At 41.4% G+C, this 20,680-nt stretch overlaps 1 protein-coding gene across 1 annotated transcript in view; it reads left to right on the forward strand.

Moving 5' to 3' along the window:
* IQCE (IQ motif containing E) overlaps window positions 1-20,680 on the forward strand; it is a 109,586-nt gene that overhangs the window by 49,240 nt on the left and 39,666 nt on the right. The window contains exons 12-17 of the mRNA XM_073636707.1: window positions 625-788; window positions 4,255-4,310; window positions 8,294-8,490; window positions 8,570-8,650; window positions 10,319-10,418; window positions 11,809-11,970. Coding sequence (XP_073492808.1) covers window positions 625-788; window positions 4,255-4,310; window positions 8,294-8,490; window positions 8,570-8,650; window positions 10,319-10,418; window positions 11,809-11,970 — 760 coding nt within the window. The remainder of the gene's footprint in view (window positions 1-624; window positions 789-4,254; window positions 4,311-8,293; window positions 8,491-8,569; window positions 8,651-10,318; window positions 10,419-11,808; window positions 11,971-20,680) is intronic.

A 20,680-nucleotide genomic window follows, 5' to 3' on the forward strand; every position in this document is an offset into this window, starting at 1 on the left:
TCTTCGCGACAACCCAGGGCCTGTGGTTGTGGGGATCTGCGGGCAGGGGGCTTATCAGACTCTAACAAGGGGGCCTCCCCATATACCCTACCTCCCTTTATGAATGAGTATAGGGTACATTGTACCCCTACCCACCCCTCCCCATGTTGAGGGCATGTGGCCTGGTATGGTCCAGGAGGGGGGGGGCTCACTCGCCCCCCCCCCCTTTCTTGACCTGCTGGAGTGCTTGCTCAGATAAGGGTCTGTTATTGTATTTGTGGGGGACCCTACGCCGTTTTTTTTGTTTTTATATTTTTTTTTTTTTGGCATGAGGTTCCCCCCCTCAAGATTCATATCAGACGCAAAGGGCTTGGTATGGTCAGTTTAAAGTCGGATTACATTCATTGAAGTCGGACATGAAGTCGCAGGGCAAAATCAGATCGAGTAAATCAGCCCCCTTTGTGTCATTGTTTGTTTCTCTCTCCCTGTAAATATAACCTCTGTCACCTATTCACAGTGGCAGTGCAGAGTAACAGGTAATTACAGCATTTTCTGATCAACAGCAAGTCGCACAGCTTTAAATATTTCCTGTTTAATTCCATAGCATTTATTAGGTAGGACTTTGACTTTATTGATTTATAACAGACCTCCTGCAGAGACTCGAGAGTCCCAGAAGAGACAGAAAGCCATGAATATGGCTCTGCTAAAACTCTCCAAACAGGTGAAGGAACTGCAGGAGGAGAACAAGAGTCTGAAAGCGGACCTGGACAGAGCCATGGCCCAGTCACCTACCTCAACCAGAGCGAAAGGTGAGTGCAGCATTTTTGCTGATGAATGGTCCTGAAGTTGATTGTTTTTTTATTATATATTTTTTTCACAGCATTGAGATGTAAAATGTTTACTAATGTGCCTAAAGCTGAACTCCACACAGATTTAAAAGACACATTAATGCAGCTCTGTATTCATTAATGAATCTTTAGATATATTTAAATAAAAACTAAAGCAGAACTCCAGCCAAAAATAACAAGATAAATGATAGTCAATTAAAAAATTAAATTAACCGCTTGCCGACCAGCCGCCGTCATTAAACTGCGGCAGGTCGGTGCGATCCCGCGAACCGTCGTAGCTATACGTCGGTCCCTTTAAGAGGGATAGCAGTCGCGCGCACCTGCTGCACAGCGGTCACGATGACCGCCGACCACGAGCAATCGCAGGCACAAGAGGCAGAACAGGGACGTGTGTAAACACACATATCCCAGTTCTGTGAGGAGAGATTGTGAGTTCCTACGAGCTGGGAACCACGATCTCTCAGCTCCTATAGTCACTCCCATCCCCCCAGTTAGGACACACACCTAGGGAACACAGTTATCCCCTTGATCGCCCCCTAGTGTTAACCCCTTCACTGTCAGTGACATTTATGCAGTAAGCAGTGCATTTTTATAGCACTGATCGCTGTATAATTGTCAATCGATCCAAAAATGTGTCAAAAGCGTCAGATGTGTCCGCCATAATGTCGCAGTCTTGATAAAAATTGCAGATCACCACCATTACTAGTAAAAAATAATAATAATAAATATGCCATAAATCTATCCCCTATAATGTAGATGCTTTAACTTTTGCGCTAACCAATCAATATACGCTTTTTGCAATTTTTATTACCAAAAATATGTAGAAGAATACATATCGGCCTAAACTGAGGAAAAAATTAGCTTTTTTAAAAATAAAAAGGGGCTATTTATTACAGCAAAAAGTACAAAATATTGTGTTTTTTTTTCAAAATTGTCGCTCTTTTTTTTTTTTGTTTATAGCGCAAAAAATAAAAACCGCAGAGATGATCAAATACCACCAAAAGAAAGCTCTATTTGTGGGAAAAAAAAGGACATCAATTTTGTTTGGGTACAACGTTGCAGGCCCGCGCATTTGTCAGTTAAACGACGCAGTGCTGAATCGCAAAAAATGGCCTGGTCTTTGAGCAGCCAATTCTTCAGGGGCTGAAGTGGTTAAAAGACCAACATTTGCTGCAGTAGTCACGTTAAATCCAGAGATTTTCCTCACAGTATTTTTTTTCTGCTGCTAGATGTCTTTACTCTGATAGCCAGCATCATTCAACCCACTTTCTCAGAGCTGAGGTCATCCTGGACCCACCCCAGTCTCTGACTGGACAGTGAAATGAGAAGCAGCACAATAATGAGCTCCTTTCTGACACTCTGCTTTCTCCTCCTATGAGCATTTTCCTTGTCAGCACATGAAATAATTGGCTGCTTGTGCTACTTCTTCTTCGTATACCCCAGCCCTGCCTTGCAGTAGCTGATTATTATTATTATTATTATTATTATTATTATTATACAGCATTTATATAGCGCCAACAGTTTACGCAGCGCTTTATACCAGGTCAACTCCAGGTACTTGCACTGCTTGTATTTAAAAATACATTTGATGATGTATTAAGGTGGTAGTAAACTGTACGAAGATTTTTTTTGTAAATGGCCCCCCTCTCCAGATTTGTGTCATAATGTGCTAGTATGCTCTGTAATACTCGCGCTGTAATATTCTTAATACATAAATATAAAAAGTCCATATACTCAGTAAAGCCTTGTACCAAATCATATCTTGAACCATACATTAAAGATAATGTTGAATTACTTGGAGAAATAACCTAAATCTATCTAATCTTCAAATATAATGACCTAAATGATTTATACCGATAGGTTATCTACACAGCCCTTTAATTAAATGTAGAAAACCGGACAGTCCATACAAGGACATACATTAAGAACACCAAATCATGACATACTGGGCATCTAAATATTAGATCAATTCCCCATTTCTCAAAAACAGTGTATGTACAGTATATATATATATATATATATATATATATATATATATATATATATATATATATATATATATATATACACAATCTTAGATTCCGGAGTATCCCATTCTGCCCACTTTTCATCACCCCCCCAAAACCCATAAAGGTGGTTTAGACCCACTTTCAGGGTCGGCCCATTGTGGCCGGTATACCCTCTTTAAATGAGAGGTTGAGTCAATGGTTGGCTGGCCAACTTCAATCCTTGGTACATTTTTTGCCTAGTCACCTTAAGGACACAAATCATTTGTTAAACATTATGAAAAATATTGCATGGAAACAGGATTACACATGGGTAACTTGTGATGTCACAAGTTTGTACTCAAATATTCCTTACTATCTGGCCAAGGAAGCGATCTTTTTTTACTTGGAGTTCAATACTGAATTGTCTGTCCCTCAACGAGCTTATGTTTTGGATGTGTTGGAGTATTTACTTTAAGGCATACAGTTCTGCTTGTAAGTTCCCAGATCCAGTCACCTGCAAACATTATCGGCATCTTGGGTTTTATTTATTGAATAATTGAGCAGAAAACAAGACTCAATGGGTTTGCATTGCCAGAACCTGCTTCCTGCTGACATTTATAGATGATGGTGGATATATCAAGCATGCCAGCTTAGGGCCCATTCACACTAGAAACTGCACAATTACTGTTTTTCCTTGCACGTATGCATGCATTTGATGTACGCTTTTATGTGCATTTACATTCAGTTGATGTGTGTTTACGTGCAGTAATGTGCGTTTTTTTTTATTTGCATTTGTCCTGTGAGGTCACATCCTTCTTCTTTCTTTGCCTGGGCTTCTATGTGCACTGTGATGCATTTGCCTGCATTTTGTGCATTTGCAGTGTGGAAAAATGCAGCATGCTCTTCTTCCTTTTTTTTTTTTTTTTTTTTTTTTTTTTTACTGCCCTGCAAAAAATGTGAACTATGCCCATAAGTTTACCTTGGTTTTAGACTGCCTATGCAGCTGGAGTGCAGTCAAAAATGTATCCCGCTGCGTTGGGTGTGAATGGGCCCTTACACCTACATAATATAGGCAGTGATTTTGGGTTGCCTTGCCTTGTAAATATAACAAGTGGAAAAAATTCCCCCTTAGCGGGACTTTTAATGGTCCTTTTAATTGATGTAACAATCACAGCATCAACAAATATAGAAAAAATAGATATAAAAATATAGAATTGTATTTAATTATTTTTAATAATTCTGTTGTAGATATGTATATGAATTTTAATTACCAATTGTATCATATAAGGAAGGTTCATATTTCGTTAATTTGGACGTATTAGATTCACGGCAGTGTGCAGTCTGCAGAGTGCTGTCTTGGCTACATCATTCTCTGTAGCCATGTTGTCCATATTTTTTACTCAGATATGTATTTACTCAGATATGTATTTTCTGCTTAGGGTACAACGAATGGAGCAAACAGAGGTTGGTGAAGAAGATCTCGGAGCTGGAAAAGGTGAAATTTTAAATAAAGCATTTCACAACTTTCATAACACCCATCAAACAACCTCTGTAATGTTGCAGGGGTGTCCAAACTTTTGACCTTCCCGGGCCACAGTGGAAGAAGGGGAATTGTTTTGGGCCACACATAAAATACACTTAGGCTGACCATACATGAAGCAAATTTCTTTCCTGCAACCATGGGTTGCAGGAAAGAAATTTGTTTTGTTACCCCGTCAACACAGTGCTGATGCAGTAATCCCTCCTGCCGGGCCATTGTCTTCTTCCAGCGTGGGGGGGTGGAGAAAGCCATTCCCGCCGGGAGAAGACAGTGATTATCGTTAGCGGCTGTAGCAGCCGCTAGCGATAATCGCAAGAGAATCCGGCAGACTGGTTGTACCCAAGTCGATCGATCGATTGATCATCTTGGTACATTTAGCCTGACCATTAAAGGTTTGAATTTTGGCTGGCTCCTTCTAAACCGGCCAAGATTCAAACTGTGTATGGCCAACCTAACAATAAGGATAGCTATGAACAGAAAAAAAACGGCAGATCACAAGTTAACGATCACTAATATGTACCTATCTGAGTAAAAATACTTTTTTTTTTTTTGTAATTTTTTTTATTATTAAATTAAAAGAGTGCAACCTAAAACAAACTAGTGCGATATTTGACACTGTTTTTAATGAACGAATGCATCAATATCTGAGTCAGTGGATGCTCTGGGGAAGTGGGTGGCTCCCCTGCATGCCTGGATAAGAGGGCAGTGGGAGTGGTGGCATGTAGAGGAACTGGTCCCTCCATGTAGCCGCTGAAAGCCCGCTTTTCCTGCTCTCCCTCCCACAGACATTTAGCGGCTGCAGGAGGGAAATGGAGGGCATTGATTGCTCCACATCCCGCACCCGCGGCCTCCCTATCACTGTTCTACTGTCCCAGGCTTCTGTGTGCTTCCCTGCAATTTGATCCCATAGAACATGCAAATTTGCATCAAAGTCACACTATATAATCGCACTGAAAATTGTGTCAAATTTGCATACTGAGACATAAGTTTGTATATCTAAAAGATCCAACACCCAAATGAGCAGTGCAGTGTAGATGAATGCTGTCTTCTAGTATGCCAATAGAAAGCCATAACTCCTCCACATGACCGGATGGTCCCTGGCCATCTCTATGGTCCTGGAAGGCTGGAAGTGATGTCACTTCTGATTCTTGCAGATGTAAACACTGCCATTTTTTTCCTGGAAAGCAGAGATCAATGTTTGTTTTTTTATCTCATGCTTTCCAAGGTAGAGGAAAGATCTGGGTTCTTATAAATCCCAGATGTCTACATAAGAGGACCTGTAAAGCCTTATATCTATCACAAGGGATGTTTAAATTTCTTGTGTTTGGAATAACAGTGATTTTAAAAAAATGAAAGGGACAATGTTAAAAAAAATATATATAATTTTTTTTTTCAAAGCTCCCCCCATTCCCTGTGCGCATGTACAGTGGTGAACACATACGTAGGTCATGCCCGCATATGTAAACGGTGTTCGCACCACACGTGAGGTATCGCTGCAATCTTGTAGCAAGAGAAATATTTCTAGTGCTTGATTTTCTCTGTAACTCTAAACTGGTAACCTGTAAAAATTTCTTAAAGCATCGCCTATGGAGATTTTTTAAGTACCGTAGTTTGGCGCCATTCCACGAGCATGCACAGTTTTAAACTGTGACATGTTAGGTATCTATTTACTCAGCGTAACATCTTATATTTTACCAAAAAAGTTATATATTGTGTTTTCTTGCAATAAAATGTATCAAAGTATAATTTCCCCCCCCCAAAAAAAATTACAAATCTAGGACTCTGCTTAAAAATATATATATAATCGTGATAAATTTAGGAAATCTCCCTTAACCTGCTCAATAAATCAGTGCTATATTTTGTGCAAACTGACACAATCTTATCAGAGCTGCCCGTTGAAGGGTGAAAAACCTGTAAGTGAAAAATGTGTGTTTTTATGTAACTGCGCTCCCTAATTTTAAAACTCATCAACAATTTTCATCAATAATTTCATCAAAAACAATTCATTAAAATAAACCAAGTGTTTAAATAAATAGTGCTCACAATAAAGTGCTTTCTCTGCAAAGTCCATATACAGCCACCAGATGTCTCCAACTGGATGCAAATGGTAAATGATCTGTTGTCTTCTTATCTGCTCCACATCACAGTGTTTTAATTAGGGTTGCATAGATACTAGTATCCTTGCCGATACCGAGCATTTGCCCGAGTACTTGTACTTCGGCAAATGCTCTAATGCTTGACCCGATACCTGGGCTGCTGGGGATGGTCGGTGCGGCGAGTTACAAGCACCAATCTTCCTGTATAGATTTCTAAATTTCAATAAAGCAGCTGACAGCCGCTTCTCCTCCTCTCTTCCCCCCACCCTTCCCCTGCAGCTTTCAGCTGCTCTAATGAAATATATACAGGGGGGGATCTGTGCTTGTAACTCCCCACACCGATCGTCCCTGACTGTCCCCTGTGTCCTTCTCCGTGCTCCTCCAGTCTCCCTCTGTGTCCTCCCTGCTCCTCCAGTCCCCCTCTGTGTCCTTCTCCAGTTCTCCTCCAGTCCTCCTCCAGTCCCCCTCCGTGTCCTCTGTGCTCCTCCAGTCCCCCTCCGTGTCCTCTGTGCTCCTCCAGTCCCCCTCCATGTTCTCCGTGCTTCTCTGTCCTCTGTGCTCCTCCGGGTCCCCCCCTGTCCTGGATCTGTCAGGATGGAGAGCGGAGGAAGGAGCCGGTAAATCCCAGGTCGTTCCTTTCCTGATTGCACAGACTCAGTGATCACTGACTCTGTCCATTCATAACTGAGCATTATAAACTGCGTTTACAATGTCTCAGTTTATAAACAGAGATGAGCTGCTGTCTCCTGTCCATTCATCTTCAGTGCAGCTGAGGCTGCAGAGAAAGGGACTGGGAAATCTGTGTCCCCAGTCCCTTTCCCTGTCTCAAAGGGGAGATGTCAGTTATCTGTTTAAACCCCTGACATCTCACCAAAGCACCCCTCAACAGGGATGATAAGAAAAAAAAACAAATTGTAATAAATATTTAAAAGACTAAAAAAAAACACTGACACTCACCCCCCCCCCCCCCAAAAAAGAAAGTATTGTATAAAAAAATAATAATAATTATGTATTGTAAAAAATAATAAAGAAAAATAAATTGTAAAAAATAAAATTGTAAAAAAAAATAACAGTAAAAAACTACTGACACAGTCGACACATCAACAATGCCCATCAGTGCTGCATGTTAGTGTCACTGTCACGTGTCATTAAAAAAAAAAAGGATCGGTAAACGGTATCGGCAAGTACTTGGGAGGAAAAAAAGTACTTGTACTTGGTCTTAAAAAAGTGGTATCAGCGCAACCCTAGTTTTAATGTTTTCCTCCACCAACACCAGACACACAGCCCACTCACCAGACTCACATGACCCCCATTACAGGTAGTCACATTAAGCAGAACGATGATGCTGTTTCTAATGCTCTTCTCAGCCGATCAGCGGGGCCAGCAAAATTTGAACACAGGCTAGATCTCCCAAAACAACTATATAAAAAGAGGAGGATGCCCCTCATGGTGATGCTGTTTATTTAAAATACACGCTATACAAGTTAAACTTACAATGGATGAAACTTAACAGAGCTCACGATTTTGCATTGACGCCAATATGCGCTTCACCTGCATTCTACTATTGGCGGAAGTGACGTGTCACGCAAGATCCCACCCTATATAATGTTTGGAGGTTCTGAGTAATTTTGTAGCAAAAATATGATGATTTTTACATGTAGGAGAGAAATGTCAGAATTGGCCTGGGCAAGAAGTAGTTATAAAAAAGGGGTTGCCGCTGGACAGTTCTCTGGATTACAGGTGATCAAAAAGGGGCAGAAAAACTTGTTAATATATTCTAAGAACAGAAATGAAAAGTATAAATGAATTTTGTAAACATACACAGTTTTTTCTCTTCTTTAGAAGCTAGAAGTAACAGAAAAGTTGAATCCATCTAACACAGAACTGGACAAATCCACTCGGCTTGGTGCAATTCCTAATGCTGATGAGGTAGATGGACCAACAGCCAATCTTCATGAAGAATGTGAGAGGCTAAGGAACATCCTCAAGAAAGTAAAAGAGGATCGAACCGCACTACAGGAGAGGCTTGCCGGCAAGGAGTGAGTGCTCTGCTTGGTGATGTCAGTAAGGCGATTTAACACATAAATACAAAATGTAATCCAACTTTCCCTTCTATAGATCAGAAATCAGGAAACTGCAACAAGAAAAGGCAGACATAGAGGGGAAGCTGCAAGGGTTGAAGGACAGAAAAGACGAGAGGTAAGAGATAGGAGTGTGCATTTGCAGTCATCAAAAGCAGCAGTTTGTGAGATGAACAGTTGAATGAGAAGATAATGGCCTAATTTATAGGGGTCTAGTGAGAATACCGTGTCTCATAATTCCATGATGTCAATTGCTCCCAATTAACCTAAAGGCTGTGATGTTCAAGAGGGATTCTGTTAAGCACTAAAATTCCTACATAACAGAATCACACTGTAAATTTACAAAAAGTCTAACCCATTGCGTAAAAATGATATGCCTGTGCCTGTAATAATCCAGTAATTGAGCTTTTATGTATTATTCTTAGGCAGCCAGTCCTTCTGCTCTGCAAAGCACTGATGAGTATCCAGGCTCTCGGCATTCCAGCATGAGCACTGAAAGTGGAAGAAAAGCCCAGCTATAACTATTCTTAAAAATGTTCCCTCCCTCCCCCTTCCTACAAATCCTGCCTACCCCGTATAAAAAAGATGTGCGTATTTACCTATTTTTAATCCGCTCTGGTCATGTGATCCTACATCTCTGGCTACCTATGTCAGTGAGCGGCTGCTGCAGGGGAGAGGAGGGAACGCCGACAACAGCTGGGTTACAGGAACCAATGGGTGACATCATGGCTCCCAGAATTCACAGCTGTCGTCGAGCCTTCTTTTACACAGAGCTGCAGGATCACATGATTGTACTGGAACGGGTGAAAATAAGCAAGTGCACATATCTTTTTTTTTTTTTTAGGTAAGAGGGGGAGGGAACATTTTTAATAATGGTTATAGTTTGGGTTTTCTTCCACTTAAAGTCTTGTTCTGTGCCATATGAGCAAACCGGCAACAAACTTAAAGCAGATCAATACTCACTTCAGCGATGTGGAGTACCCAAGCTCCCCGTCCGGCTGCTGTTCGCCTCAAATGCCAGCTGCTATCATTGGCCAGGCGGAGATGATGTCATTGTCGTGCATACACAGCTCACTGTATATGGGGTGGACAGGCAGTTAAGGAGCTTTAATACAGAAGAGACAAAGCGTGCCTTTTCTGCATTAACAATCCTGCCTGTCTGACAATTTTAATTGCTTAGCTTAAGGTTCCATTTTAAAGCTGAACTGCAGGCAGTATGCCACAGTGGGCTAATGTAAGGTTTCTCTTCTGCAAACTTAGCGAGCCACCTTTCTCCTAAGGCAAGTGCCTATTGGTACTTTGATGCCCCAAGGGCATAAGACAGAAATCAATATTGGCAGAACCAGAATGCTCCCTAGTAACCTGCTTTTGGCCAGGCTGGGTCAGCATATTTGCCATTAGTAAATCAACCCCTAAGTTTAAAATTTAAGATAGTCATACAGTTTAAAGGGCTTTGTCCATCAGAAATGTATACTGCTGGTATATTACAGGCCGGGCTACTTATACTGCACTGGCACACCACTGCTGGCCACACAAATGGCATTTTTCAGGTAATTTCAACTAGCATTGGCAGCGCATTGTATTCATCCCATTGCAATTGGAAGCTAAATTTGCCTAAAAGCTGCCATATTTGTGACTACACAGGGCTTATCTTTCTGCTCATGTTCTTAGAAATTGTAGAAATTTGTTAAATGTCAGAACAATTTGCCTCTTCTTTTTTTTTTTTTTTTTTGTAGAACACAGTGCACTGACATTTTATCACCTGTTATTTTCTTTCTTCCAACAGAGAAGAAATTAATCGACTTAATCAAAAGATAAAAAGGTTGGAGGCTGAACTAGAGGATGAGAAAAGGGAGAAGGAGGACGCTCTGGAGACTGTGAAAAAGGTTTGTTTCCTTCTCTCTATCATAGTAACGGTCTTGTGGAGCCACTTACAGGAATATGAACGTTTTACTTTTTAGCTCAACTTTAAAGATCCTCTATCTGTAAAGAGGAACTGTAAAGTATTTTAAGCCAATGTTGTCCTGTAAAGGATAAGTTCAGCTTCAGGAACATGTTACATGTTCTACTTATTTTTAGGGTGGAACACGTAACATGTTTCCGCTCCCGCAGTGGCTTTGCAATCGGAGCCCTCGGTGGGACAGCAATACAGGGAGAAGTTTCCTGTACCAGCTGTCACTTTTTGAAAAGAGCGTGGCCCACACAACTGCGTCCTTCATTCAGAGTTCCATGAATGAATAAACTACAAGTCCCTACATCCTTTTTGGCTATTGGCTTGTAGTTCTGAATGAACTGCCACAGTGCTGTTGAGCGCTGTGGTAGTTCATTGAGTCTTCCTGTCAGTGTAAAACTGCCTGGCCGTACCATGGATAGGGCAGACAGCTCACATTAACAGTCTGCAGGAGATCTGCATGGCACCATTGAGGTGCTGATCACTGGTGCAATGCCTTCCAGGCTCCTAAAAAAAAAAATAGTAAATGCACATTTTTTTTACTTGCAAAAAAAATGTGCATTTATTATTTTTTTTTAAAAGGTGAACTTGTCCTTAAATAGATCCCCCTCCCCCCTCCTCTTGAGTGCACCTCTCTTGGGATTATACTTGCCTTTCTCCCTGATCCAGTGATATTTTCACCAACAAGGTCCTGGTCAACACCTTTTTATACTGCACTGTGGCCCTATTCCTTCCTATGGGTAAGCTGAACTCATAGCAGCCTTCAGTGGTCCCACAAACCTGGAGATCACGAAATGCCTAAGGCTTCATGTACACTGCTGCTGGTAAACAGATATTTAGGAGCATTTGGGCTTTTTTTTTTTTTTCCAGCAGCCCCTGAACTCTCTTCTGTTATCTTATCAGTACATGTAAACAGGGTCGTTTTCCAGGCAGTTCTAAGCATTTTTTGGAAAGCAAAAAAATGCATTTAGGACGGCTGTTCAGAGACCTTTGAAATACCAAATGCCTGTTACAGTTTGTAAATGCGGTAACTCGCGTTTAGCCGCGTTTTGTTTACAGGCGTTTTTAATGGAGATACATTTTTGACTATTTGAAAAAGAGAGAAAAAAAAAAGCACCTCAAAACGCAAACGCGGCATGCAAATGCGGCAAAACAGACTATCTGTTACTATCTGTCAAGATTAAATAGTTCAGGATAGGTTGTAAAACGTCCCGTGTATTAAGCCTCACTGAAAAGGATGGAGAAAATTGTTTTAATTGGGTGAAGCCTTTTTCTTATAAACCAAAACACTGTTAATGGAAGGTGAAATCTGCTTTATTTTCCAGACACAGAGTGAGTTAAAAGGGTCCCGTCCAAGCTCTGCTAGAAGTACATTCAGTGTGACATCCCGCAGGGGGTCTGCTGGTTCCTCTGGGGGAAGAGAGAAGCAAAAGCAGCAAGAAGCAGCACAAGTGATTCAGAAGAACTGGAGACAATATAAAAGCAAGGTCACATTTTCCTTTCAGAATGTTTTTTGTAGAGCCAAACTATGAAAAATAATACATTTGGAGCATCATTTTATATTTTTTAGAACCTCTTCTGGCCACTAGGGGTTGCTGTATACATCACTAAGCATTATGCCGTGTACACACGAGCGTTTTTTTCAGCATCAAAGGTCCGATGGTCTTTCTGACGGACCTTCGACAGAGTTACGATGGACTTTCGAACGACCGGACTGTTGAAAGTCCATTGGTTTGAGCGTGATGACATACGAAGGGACTAGAATAAGGCAGTTCATAGCCAGTAGCCAATAGGTACACTTGCGTCCTTTTTTGTCCGTCGTACTAGCATACAGACGAACGGATTTTCGACCAGGCTATCTGATTTTCGACAGAAAAAGTCAGTTGAAGGTCCGATGAAGCCCACACATGGTCGGATTGTCCGACTGATTCGTTACGGTCGAAAAATCCAGTCGTGTGTACACGGCTAAACAGATAATAAAAAAAGGCCAACTGTCTATTTTTTTGGAAATTTTAAAATAAAACTTTAAAGTGGCTCTAAAGTTAAAAGTTTTTTTTTACCTTAATGCATTCTATGCCTTTAGTTAAAAAAAACTTTCCACTAGCTGCTCCTGCAGCGTTGTGCCTGTTTGCAGCTCTTCTTTCCCCTCTCCCCGCTCTCACAGGCTTCACAGGCCATTGGCTCTCACTGCTGTCAGTCAGATCCTCTGAGTGGGGGGTGGCGCCGAGCACAGCTTGGGAGGGCACCTACACATGTGCCCCCCTAGCACACAGCTTGCCATGGGGGAGCACACGGAGAAAAGAGGGCAGCGGAGAACATGGACAGGGGGCACCGGAAGAGGAGGTAAGGGACCGCTCTGTGCAATACCATTACACAGAGTAGGTAAGTATAAACTTATTTGTTATTTTAATAAACAATGTTACTTTTCAACTGCTTTAAATACAAAGATTTAAATAATGTAGTAAAGTTCAAAGTAAGATATCCAAGGCTTAGTTTTAAAATAAATTGAAAAAAAACGACAGATTTGTAAGCCTGCCCTGGAGAATGATGAGATACATAATCAAGATTATTGCATTCAGAAGGACTCCTGTTTGAATCTTATGAACAATAAATCCTAATGAAATTTCTTAGGGGTCTATTCAGGGATCACCACTTACAACACAGACTTCTATTGGGTAGAATAGGGCCCTTAAAGTGAAACTGTGCTGTGTCCATACAAGCAAAAGCATCAGATTCACTTTAAGGGTAGCCACTACAATCTGATTGGACAATCTCTGTTCATTCTTCTTTACCAAAACTATATAACATGAGGACAAACTCATCAGATTGTATAGGTATGGTTCTTTTAATTCAGATCCCTACGGGTGTATATAGTTACCTTTCCTTTGCTTCCTTGCTGACCTGTTCAGTTACTGGAAGTCAAAAGAAATTCTCTATACTTCTGGTTATGTAAGAGCATATATATATATATATATAGTCGCAGTATACGCCTCCAAACTTTGAATTATCGGGTTATTATTGCTTCCTCTTTCATTTGGCTTCAAAGGGCTTAGACAAAGCAGTAAGGGAGAAAAGGAAAGGTAAGTGTATACATCTGTAGAGGTCTCCATTAGATGAACTGCTGGAGGGACAGTCAGCACTCAGGTAAACGTCAAATGTCAATATCCTTTATTGAAATTACATGAAACATTTTTGGCTGTCAGGCCTTAGTCGTGGCTAAGGCCTGATGGCCGAACTGCGTGGGCTTTTTTACAGCTGTTTCATGTCATTTCAATAAAGATATTGTCATTTGACATTTACCTGAGTGCAGATTGTCCCTCCAGTGGTTCACAGTACAGCAGCCTTTCAGTCTGAGCACTGGGTGAAGCTGAGGATTAAAGGAAGGTAGCAGCACCACTACACCTATTTCCGTTAGATGAACCTGTTATTGTTCCTTACGGCTGCTTCACACTGAAGCAGTTTTCAGGCGTTTTAGGACTAGAAATAGCCTCTAATGCCTGAAAACCGCCTCCCATTCATTTCAGTGTGACTTTTCACACTGGGGCGGTGCGCTTGCGGGACGTTCTGAAAAGTCCTGCACGCAGCATCTTTGGGGGCGGTTTGGGAGCGGTGTATACACCACTCCCAAAATGCCCTGCCCATTGAAATGAATGGGCAGCGCTGCCGAAGCGCCTGCAAAGTGCTTCGGCAGAACCGCAACACAGGCGCTTTTAGCCCTTTCTTTGGTCGCTAGCGGGGGTTAAAAGCGCATCGCTAGCGGTCGAAAAGCGCCGCTAGCGGTGCTTTACCATTAACGTAGAGTGGCTACAGTGTAAAAGTAGCCTTAATGGGCAAAGCTCAGCTTTACTTTAAAGTTGAATTACAGATAATTCAGAGGCTAGCCATGTTTATCTAGCAATCAGCAAAGTACTCTTAAGGAGCCAGAGCCACCTCCTGGCACAACAGAAGACTGCATAATATTCATTTGCTATAGGTCTAGCTAGTAATTGGTAGGTACTCTTAAAGTGGTAGTAAACCCTCACATATACTTAGTGAAGTGAATAGCCTCAGATGATACACAGGGATAAAACCAATCCTCCTACGTAAGTTTTACTTGTATATCTGCTGTCTTCCCCTTTCTACACTCCTTAGAAAGTGCAGATCATTTTAAAATCTTGCTTCCTCTTTCAGCAGCACATAGGGGAGGGTGGGGAGTCTGGGCTTACACTGTGTGAGAGCTGATTGGAGGAAAGGGACACACCCTCCTCCACATAGAGCAACGAAGGAACATGCAGAGCTGTATTATGAATAGACAAGCTCCCTGCTTATCTTCCTCTAAGCTCCCACCCAAACAAATCAATTTTCAGCTACTGTTATCTCCTGTGTCGGAGAGCTTGTCAGAAGTGACTCTGCTGATAACAGAGAAACGGAGCAACAGAGAGAAATTACACTTAGAGCTTTCTTTGGAGAGACACAAGTAGACACTACAGATATATGTGCTTAGTTCAAATTTCATGAATGGGGTTTACAACCATTTTACGGAACTACCTCCACCTGCTGGCAGAATAGAAAACTGCAAAATATCAATTGCAATATTGTGTACAGTGCATGCGGAAAGTATTCACAGCGCATCCGGAAAGTATTCACAGCGCTTCACTTTTTCCACATTTTGATATGTTACAGCCTTATTCCAAAATGGATTAAATTAATTATTTTCCTCAAAATTCTACAAACAATACCCCATAATGACAACTTGAAAGAAGTTTGTTTGAAATCTTTGCAAATTTATTAAAAATAAAAAAACGAAAAAAATTCACATGTATATAAGTATTCACAGCCTTTGCTCAATACTTTGTTGAAGCACATTTGGCACCAGTTACAGCCTCAAGTCTTTTTGGGTATGATGCTACAAGCTTGGCACATCTATTTTTGGGCAGTTTCTCCCATTCTTTTTTGCAGGACCTCTCAAGCTCCATTAGGTTGGATGGGGAGTGTCAGTGCACAGCCATTTTTAGATCTTTCCAGAGATGTTCAATCGGGTTCAAGTCTGGGCTCTGGCTGGACCACTCAAGGACATTCACAGAGTTGTCCTTTAGCCACTCCTTTGTTATCTTGGCTGTGTGCTTAGTGTCATTGTCCTGTTGGAAGATGAACCTTCACCCCAGTCTGAGGTCCAGAGCGATCTGGAGCAGGTTTTCACCAAGGATGTCTCTGTACATTGCTGCATTAATCTTTTCCTCAATCCTGACTAGTCTCCCAGTTCCTGCTGCTGAAAAACATTGCCATAGCATGATGCTGCCACCACCATGCTTCACTGATGGGATGGTATTGGCCAGGTGATGAGCAGTGCCTGGTTTCCTTTAGACATGACACTTGCCATTCAGGCCAAAGAGTTCAATGTTTGTTTCATCAGACCAGAGAATTTTGTTTCTCATGGTTTGAGAGTCTTTCAGGTGCCTTTTGGCAAACTCCAGGTGGGCTGTCATGTGCCTTTTACTGAGGAGTGGCTTCCGTCTGGCCACTCTACCATACAGGCCTGATTGGTTGAGTGCTGCAGAAATGGTTGTTCTTCTGGAAGATTCTCCTTTCTCCAAAGAGAAACAAAGGAGCTCTGTCAGAGTGACCATTGGGTTCTTGGTCACCTCCCTGACTAAGGCCCTTCTCCCCCGATCGCTCAGTTTGGCCAGGCAACCCACTCTAGGAAGAGTCCTGATGGTTTCAAACTTCTTCCATTTATGGATGATGGAGGCCACTGTGCTCATTGGGTCCTTCAATGCAGCAAAATATTTTTGTACCCTTCCCCAGATCTGAGCCTCGAAACAATCTTGTCTTGGAGGTCTACAGACAATTCCTTGGACTTCATGGCTTGGTTTGTGCTCTGATATGTACTGTTAACTGTGGGACCTCATATAGACAGATGTGTGTGTGCCTTTCCAAATCATGTCCAATCAACTGAATTTACCATAGGTGGACTTCAATCAAGTCATAGAAACATCTCAAGGATGATCAGAGGAAACCGGATACACCTGAGCTCAATTTTGAATGTCATGGCAAAGGCTGTAAATACTTAAATACAACAAATTTTTTCGTTTTTTATTTTTAATAAATTTGCAAAGATTTCAAAAAAACTTTTTTCACATTGTCGTTATGGGGTATTGTTTGTTGAATTTTGAGGAAAATTATGAATTTAATCATTTTTGGCATAAGGCTGTAACATAAAAAAATGTGGAAAAAGTAAAGCGCTGTAAATACTTTCCGGATGCACTGTATTTACTTGAGGGGAAAATTTTTGTCCAGATCATAATTAAATTGGTTGTAAACTCTGCAAAAAAAAACAACAACCTGCAAGACAAAGGCATAATGAGCTAGTATGCTTCAGGTGTCAGGGCCACCTTTACTCCAGTAGTCCTGCCATAGCTGCCTAGCGTTTTAAATAATTTTACAGAATCATTACTAACAGCGTTTTTTTTTATATATTTTTTTTTTTTTTTTTACATAGCTTTACTGAATTAATTTCTTGTTTGAGGAAGTCAGTGAGCAAAGTGGGACTCCACTTCGCATTTATAGTTGACATGTAACTATATCCCAACTTGTGGATGTAACCTACGGGGCAAACAAAACCTATTTTTTTGGACTCATGATATAATATTTCTATTTTGAACTGAAACCACTAGTATATCCTAACAGTCCTTGGCTTTGAGTTCACCAAGTATTCCCTGTGCAGTTATTAGGAAACAGACTACAATACATGTCCTTCCCAGCTCATCAGCTAACTACGTTTATAGCTGTGGCCGCTAGACTCCATATAGCAACACAATGACAAAGTCCCACTTTGCTCACTGACTTCCTCAAACAAGGAATTAATTCAGTAAAGCTATGTAAAAAAAAAAAAATTGTTAGTAATGATTCTGTAAAATTATTTAAAACACTAGGCAGCTATGACAGGACTACTGCAGTAAAGGTGGCCCTGACAGCTGATTTTGAGTAATAACTCAGCTTAACCTGGTAAAACACGATTTATTTGCAGATGGCACCCGAAGAAATCTATTTAAGTTAAAAATCATCAGAATTTGACACTCATTTGGCAAAATACCTAAAGTTAACCCGTGCTTTGCCAATGCAGTACAAGGCAGTATGTTTTGCTTTAAAACCAATCTCTGGAAAAATATTGAATCTAACTGATTGCTGCCTGACAAAAAAAAACAAGATGCTCTTGTTACTTACCTGTAGCCCAGGTTCACACTGATGCGGATTAGAATTTGTGCGAGTTCAGCTGAAGTCGCACGATTTCAAACAGGCAATGTAGTCCAACTTGGGGGGGGGGCGATATGACAGGGATTTGTACGGGTTTCTGCACAGATGTCTATTCAAATCGCCGTCAAAGTCTCCAAAAGTAGTACAGGAACTACTTTTGGGAAACGGTGCGGAGCCGCAAAGTCGGCGTCTCACTGATTCGGCAGTGCCATTGCCGGCAAAAGCCGCTGATTTGTCATGCGTGTTGACGTGTCAACTTGCATGCCAAATTGGCACAATGTGAACGTGTGCAAAGCTGCAGATATGTTGCATAGTTACATAGTAGGTGAGGTTGAAAAAAGACACAAGTCCATCAACTCCAACCCACGTGTGTGATTAAATGTCAGTATTATATTGTATATCCCTGTACGTTGCGGTCCGTCAGGTGCTTATCTAATAGTTCTTTGAAACTATCGATGCTCCCCGCTGAGACCACCGCCTGTGGAAGAGAATTCCACATCCTTGCCACTCTTACAGTAAAGAACCCTCTACGCAGTTTAAGGTTAAACCTCTTTTCTTCTCGTTTTATGGAGTGGCCACGTGTCTTATTAAACTCCCTTCCACGAAAAAGTTTTATCTCTATTGTGGGATCACCAGTATGGTATTTGTAAATTGAAATCATATCCCCTCTCAAGCATCTCTTCAACAGGGAGAATAACTTCAGTGCTCGCAACCTTTCCTCATAACTAATATCCTCCAGACCCTTTATTAGCTTTCTTGCCCTTCTTTGTATTCGCTCCATTTCCAGTACATCCTTCCTGAGGACTGGTGCCCAGAACTGGACAGCATACTCTAGGTGCGGCCGGACCAAAGTCTTGTAGAGTGGGAGAATTATCGTTTTATCCCTGGAGTTAATTGGCATTGCATGCCATTGCTGAGCCTATCATCTACTAGGGCCCCCAGGTCCTTTTCCATCATGTATTCCCTAGAGGTTCACCCCCTAGTGAGTAGATTGCATTCATTTATTTGCCACCCAAATGCATTATTTTACATTTTTCTACATTGAACCTCATTTGCCATGTAGTTGCCCACCCCATTAATTTGTTCAGATCTTCTTGCAAGGTTTCCACATCCTGCGGAGAAGTTATTGCCCTTCTTAGCTTAGTGTCGTCCACAAATACAGAGATTGAACTGTTTACCCCATCCTCCAGGTCATTTATGAACAAATTAAACAGAATTGGTCCCAGCACAGAACCCTGGGGTACCCCACTTCCCACCCCTGACCATTCTCAGTACTCCCCATTTATCACCACACTCTGAACTCACCCTTGTAGCCAGTTTTCAATCCATGTACTCACCCTATGGTCCATGCCAATGGACCTTACCTTGTACAGTAAACGTTTATGGGGAACTGTGTCAAATGCTTTTGCAAAATGCAGAAACACCACATCTACGGGCCTTTCTTTATCTAGATGGCAGCTCACCTCCTCATAGAAGGTTTGGCAAGATGAATCCATGCTGATTACTGCTAATGATACTGATTTTCTTACTAAAATCTTGTATATAGTCCGTTATCATCCCCTCCAAGAGCTTGCATACTATTGATGTTGGGCTAACCGGTCTGTAATTCTCAGGGATGTATTTTGGCCCTGTCTTAAATATTGGTTGGTGCTTTTCTCTAATCAGCTGGTACCATTCTAGTCAGTAGACTGTCAGTAAAAATTAGGAACAATGGTCTGGCAATTACTTGACCGAGTTCCCTCGGGTGCAAGCCATCTGGTCCCAGTGATTTAGTAATGTTAAGTTTCCCAAGTCTATTTCTAATTCTGTCCTCTGTTAACTATAGGGGTGCTTCCTGTGTTGTGTCATGAGGACAAACACTTCAGTTTTGGCTACTGAAGCCCCCTGCTTCCCTTGTGCAGATTGAGGAGAAGAATAAATTCAATACCTTCGCCATCTCCCCATCCTTTGTAACTAGATGTCCTTCCTCATTCTTTATGGGGCCAATATGGTCTGTCCTCCCTTTTTTACTGTTTATATACTTAAAGAATTTCTTGGGATTTTTTTTGCTCTCATCCGCTATGTGTCTTTCGTGTTCTATCTTAGCCGCCCTAATTGCACCCTTACCTATCTTGCTGCATTCTTTGTAAAGTCTGAATGCTGATAATGATCCCTTAGCCTTGTATTTTTTGAAGGCCTTCTTCTTTGCTTTTATATGCATTTTTACATGGGAGTTAAGCCATGCAGGACTTTTGTTCGCTCTTTTAAGTTTATTTCCCAATGGGATGCACTGGCTAATGCCCTTATTTAATATGCTCTTAAAGCAAACCCATCTCTCCTCCATGTTCTTTGTTTCTAATATTTTATCCCAATTTATATCTTCTAGCAAGCATCACAGTTTAGGGAAGTTGGCTCTTTTGAAATTCAGTGTCTTTGTGTTCCCCTTTGTGTTTCCTATTTGTGTGATTTAACCTATAGCCAATTGACATGTGATCGCTGTTTCCTAAATTGCCCAGTATTTCCACATCCGTGATCAGGTCTGTATTGTTAGTAATCAGTAGATCTAGTATCTCCTTCTTTCTAGTTGGTGCGTCTACCATCTTACCCATAAAATTGTGCTGCAAGACATTTAGGAACTGGCGAGCCTTAGATGAATGCGTGGTTCCATCCGCCCAGTCTATGTCTGGATAATTAAAATCCCCCATTATGATAACACTTCCCATCCTTGATTATGATAACAATAACCATCCTTGATTATGATAACACTTCCCATCCTTTTAATGCTCCATTCCTGAGTCTTCTCTATTCTATAGAGGCGTGGTCCTTCTTTGGGTGTCCATGTCAGTGCCTGCATGGCATGAAAACTTCCTATTGGCTGTTCCGCGGTGGAGTCCTCTCATAATCCAAAACTAATGCCAGCTCAAGTGGACCGTAGGGATGCATCTGCAGCACTGGATTATCGGTCCTTTGCACCTGGAAACAGTA

Source organism: Aquarana catesbeiana, linkage group LG06 (assembly GCF_042186555.1).
Source record: "Aquarana catesbeiana isolate 2022-GZ linkage group LG06, ASM4218655v1, whole genome shotgun sequence".
NCBI classification, from domain to species: domain Eukaryota; kingdom Metazoa; phylum Chordata; class Amphibia; order Anura; family Ranidae; genus Aquarana; species Aquarana catesbeiana.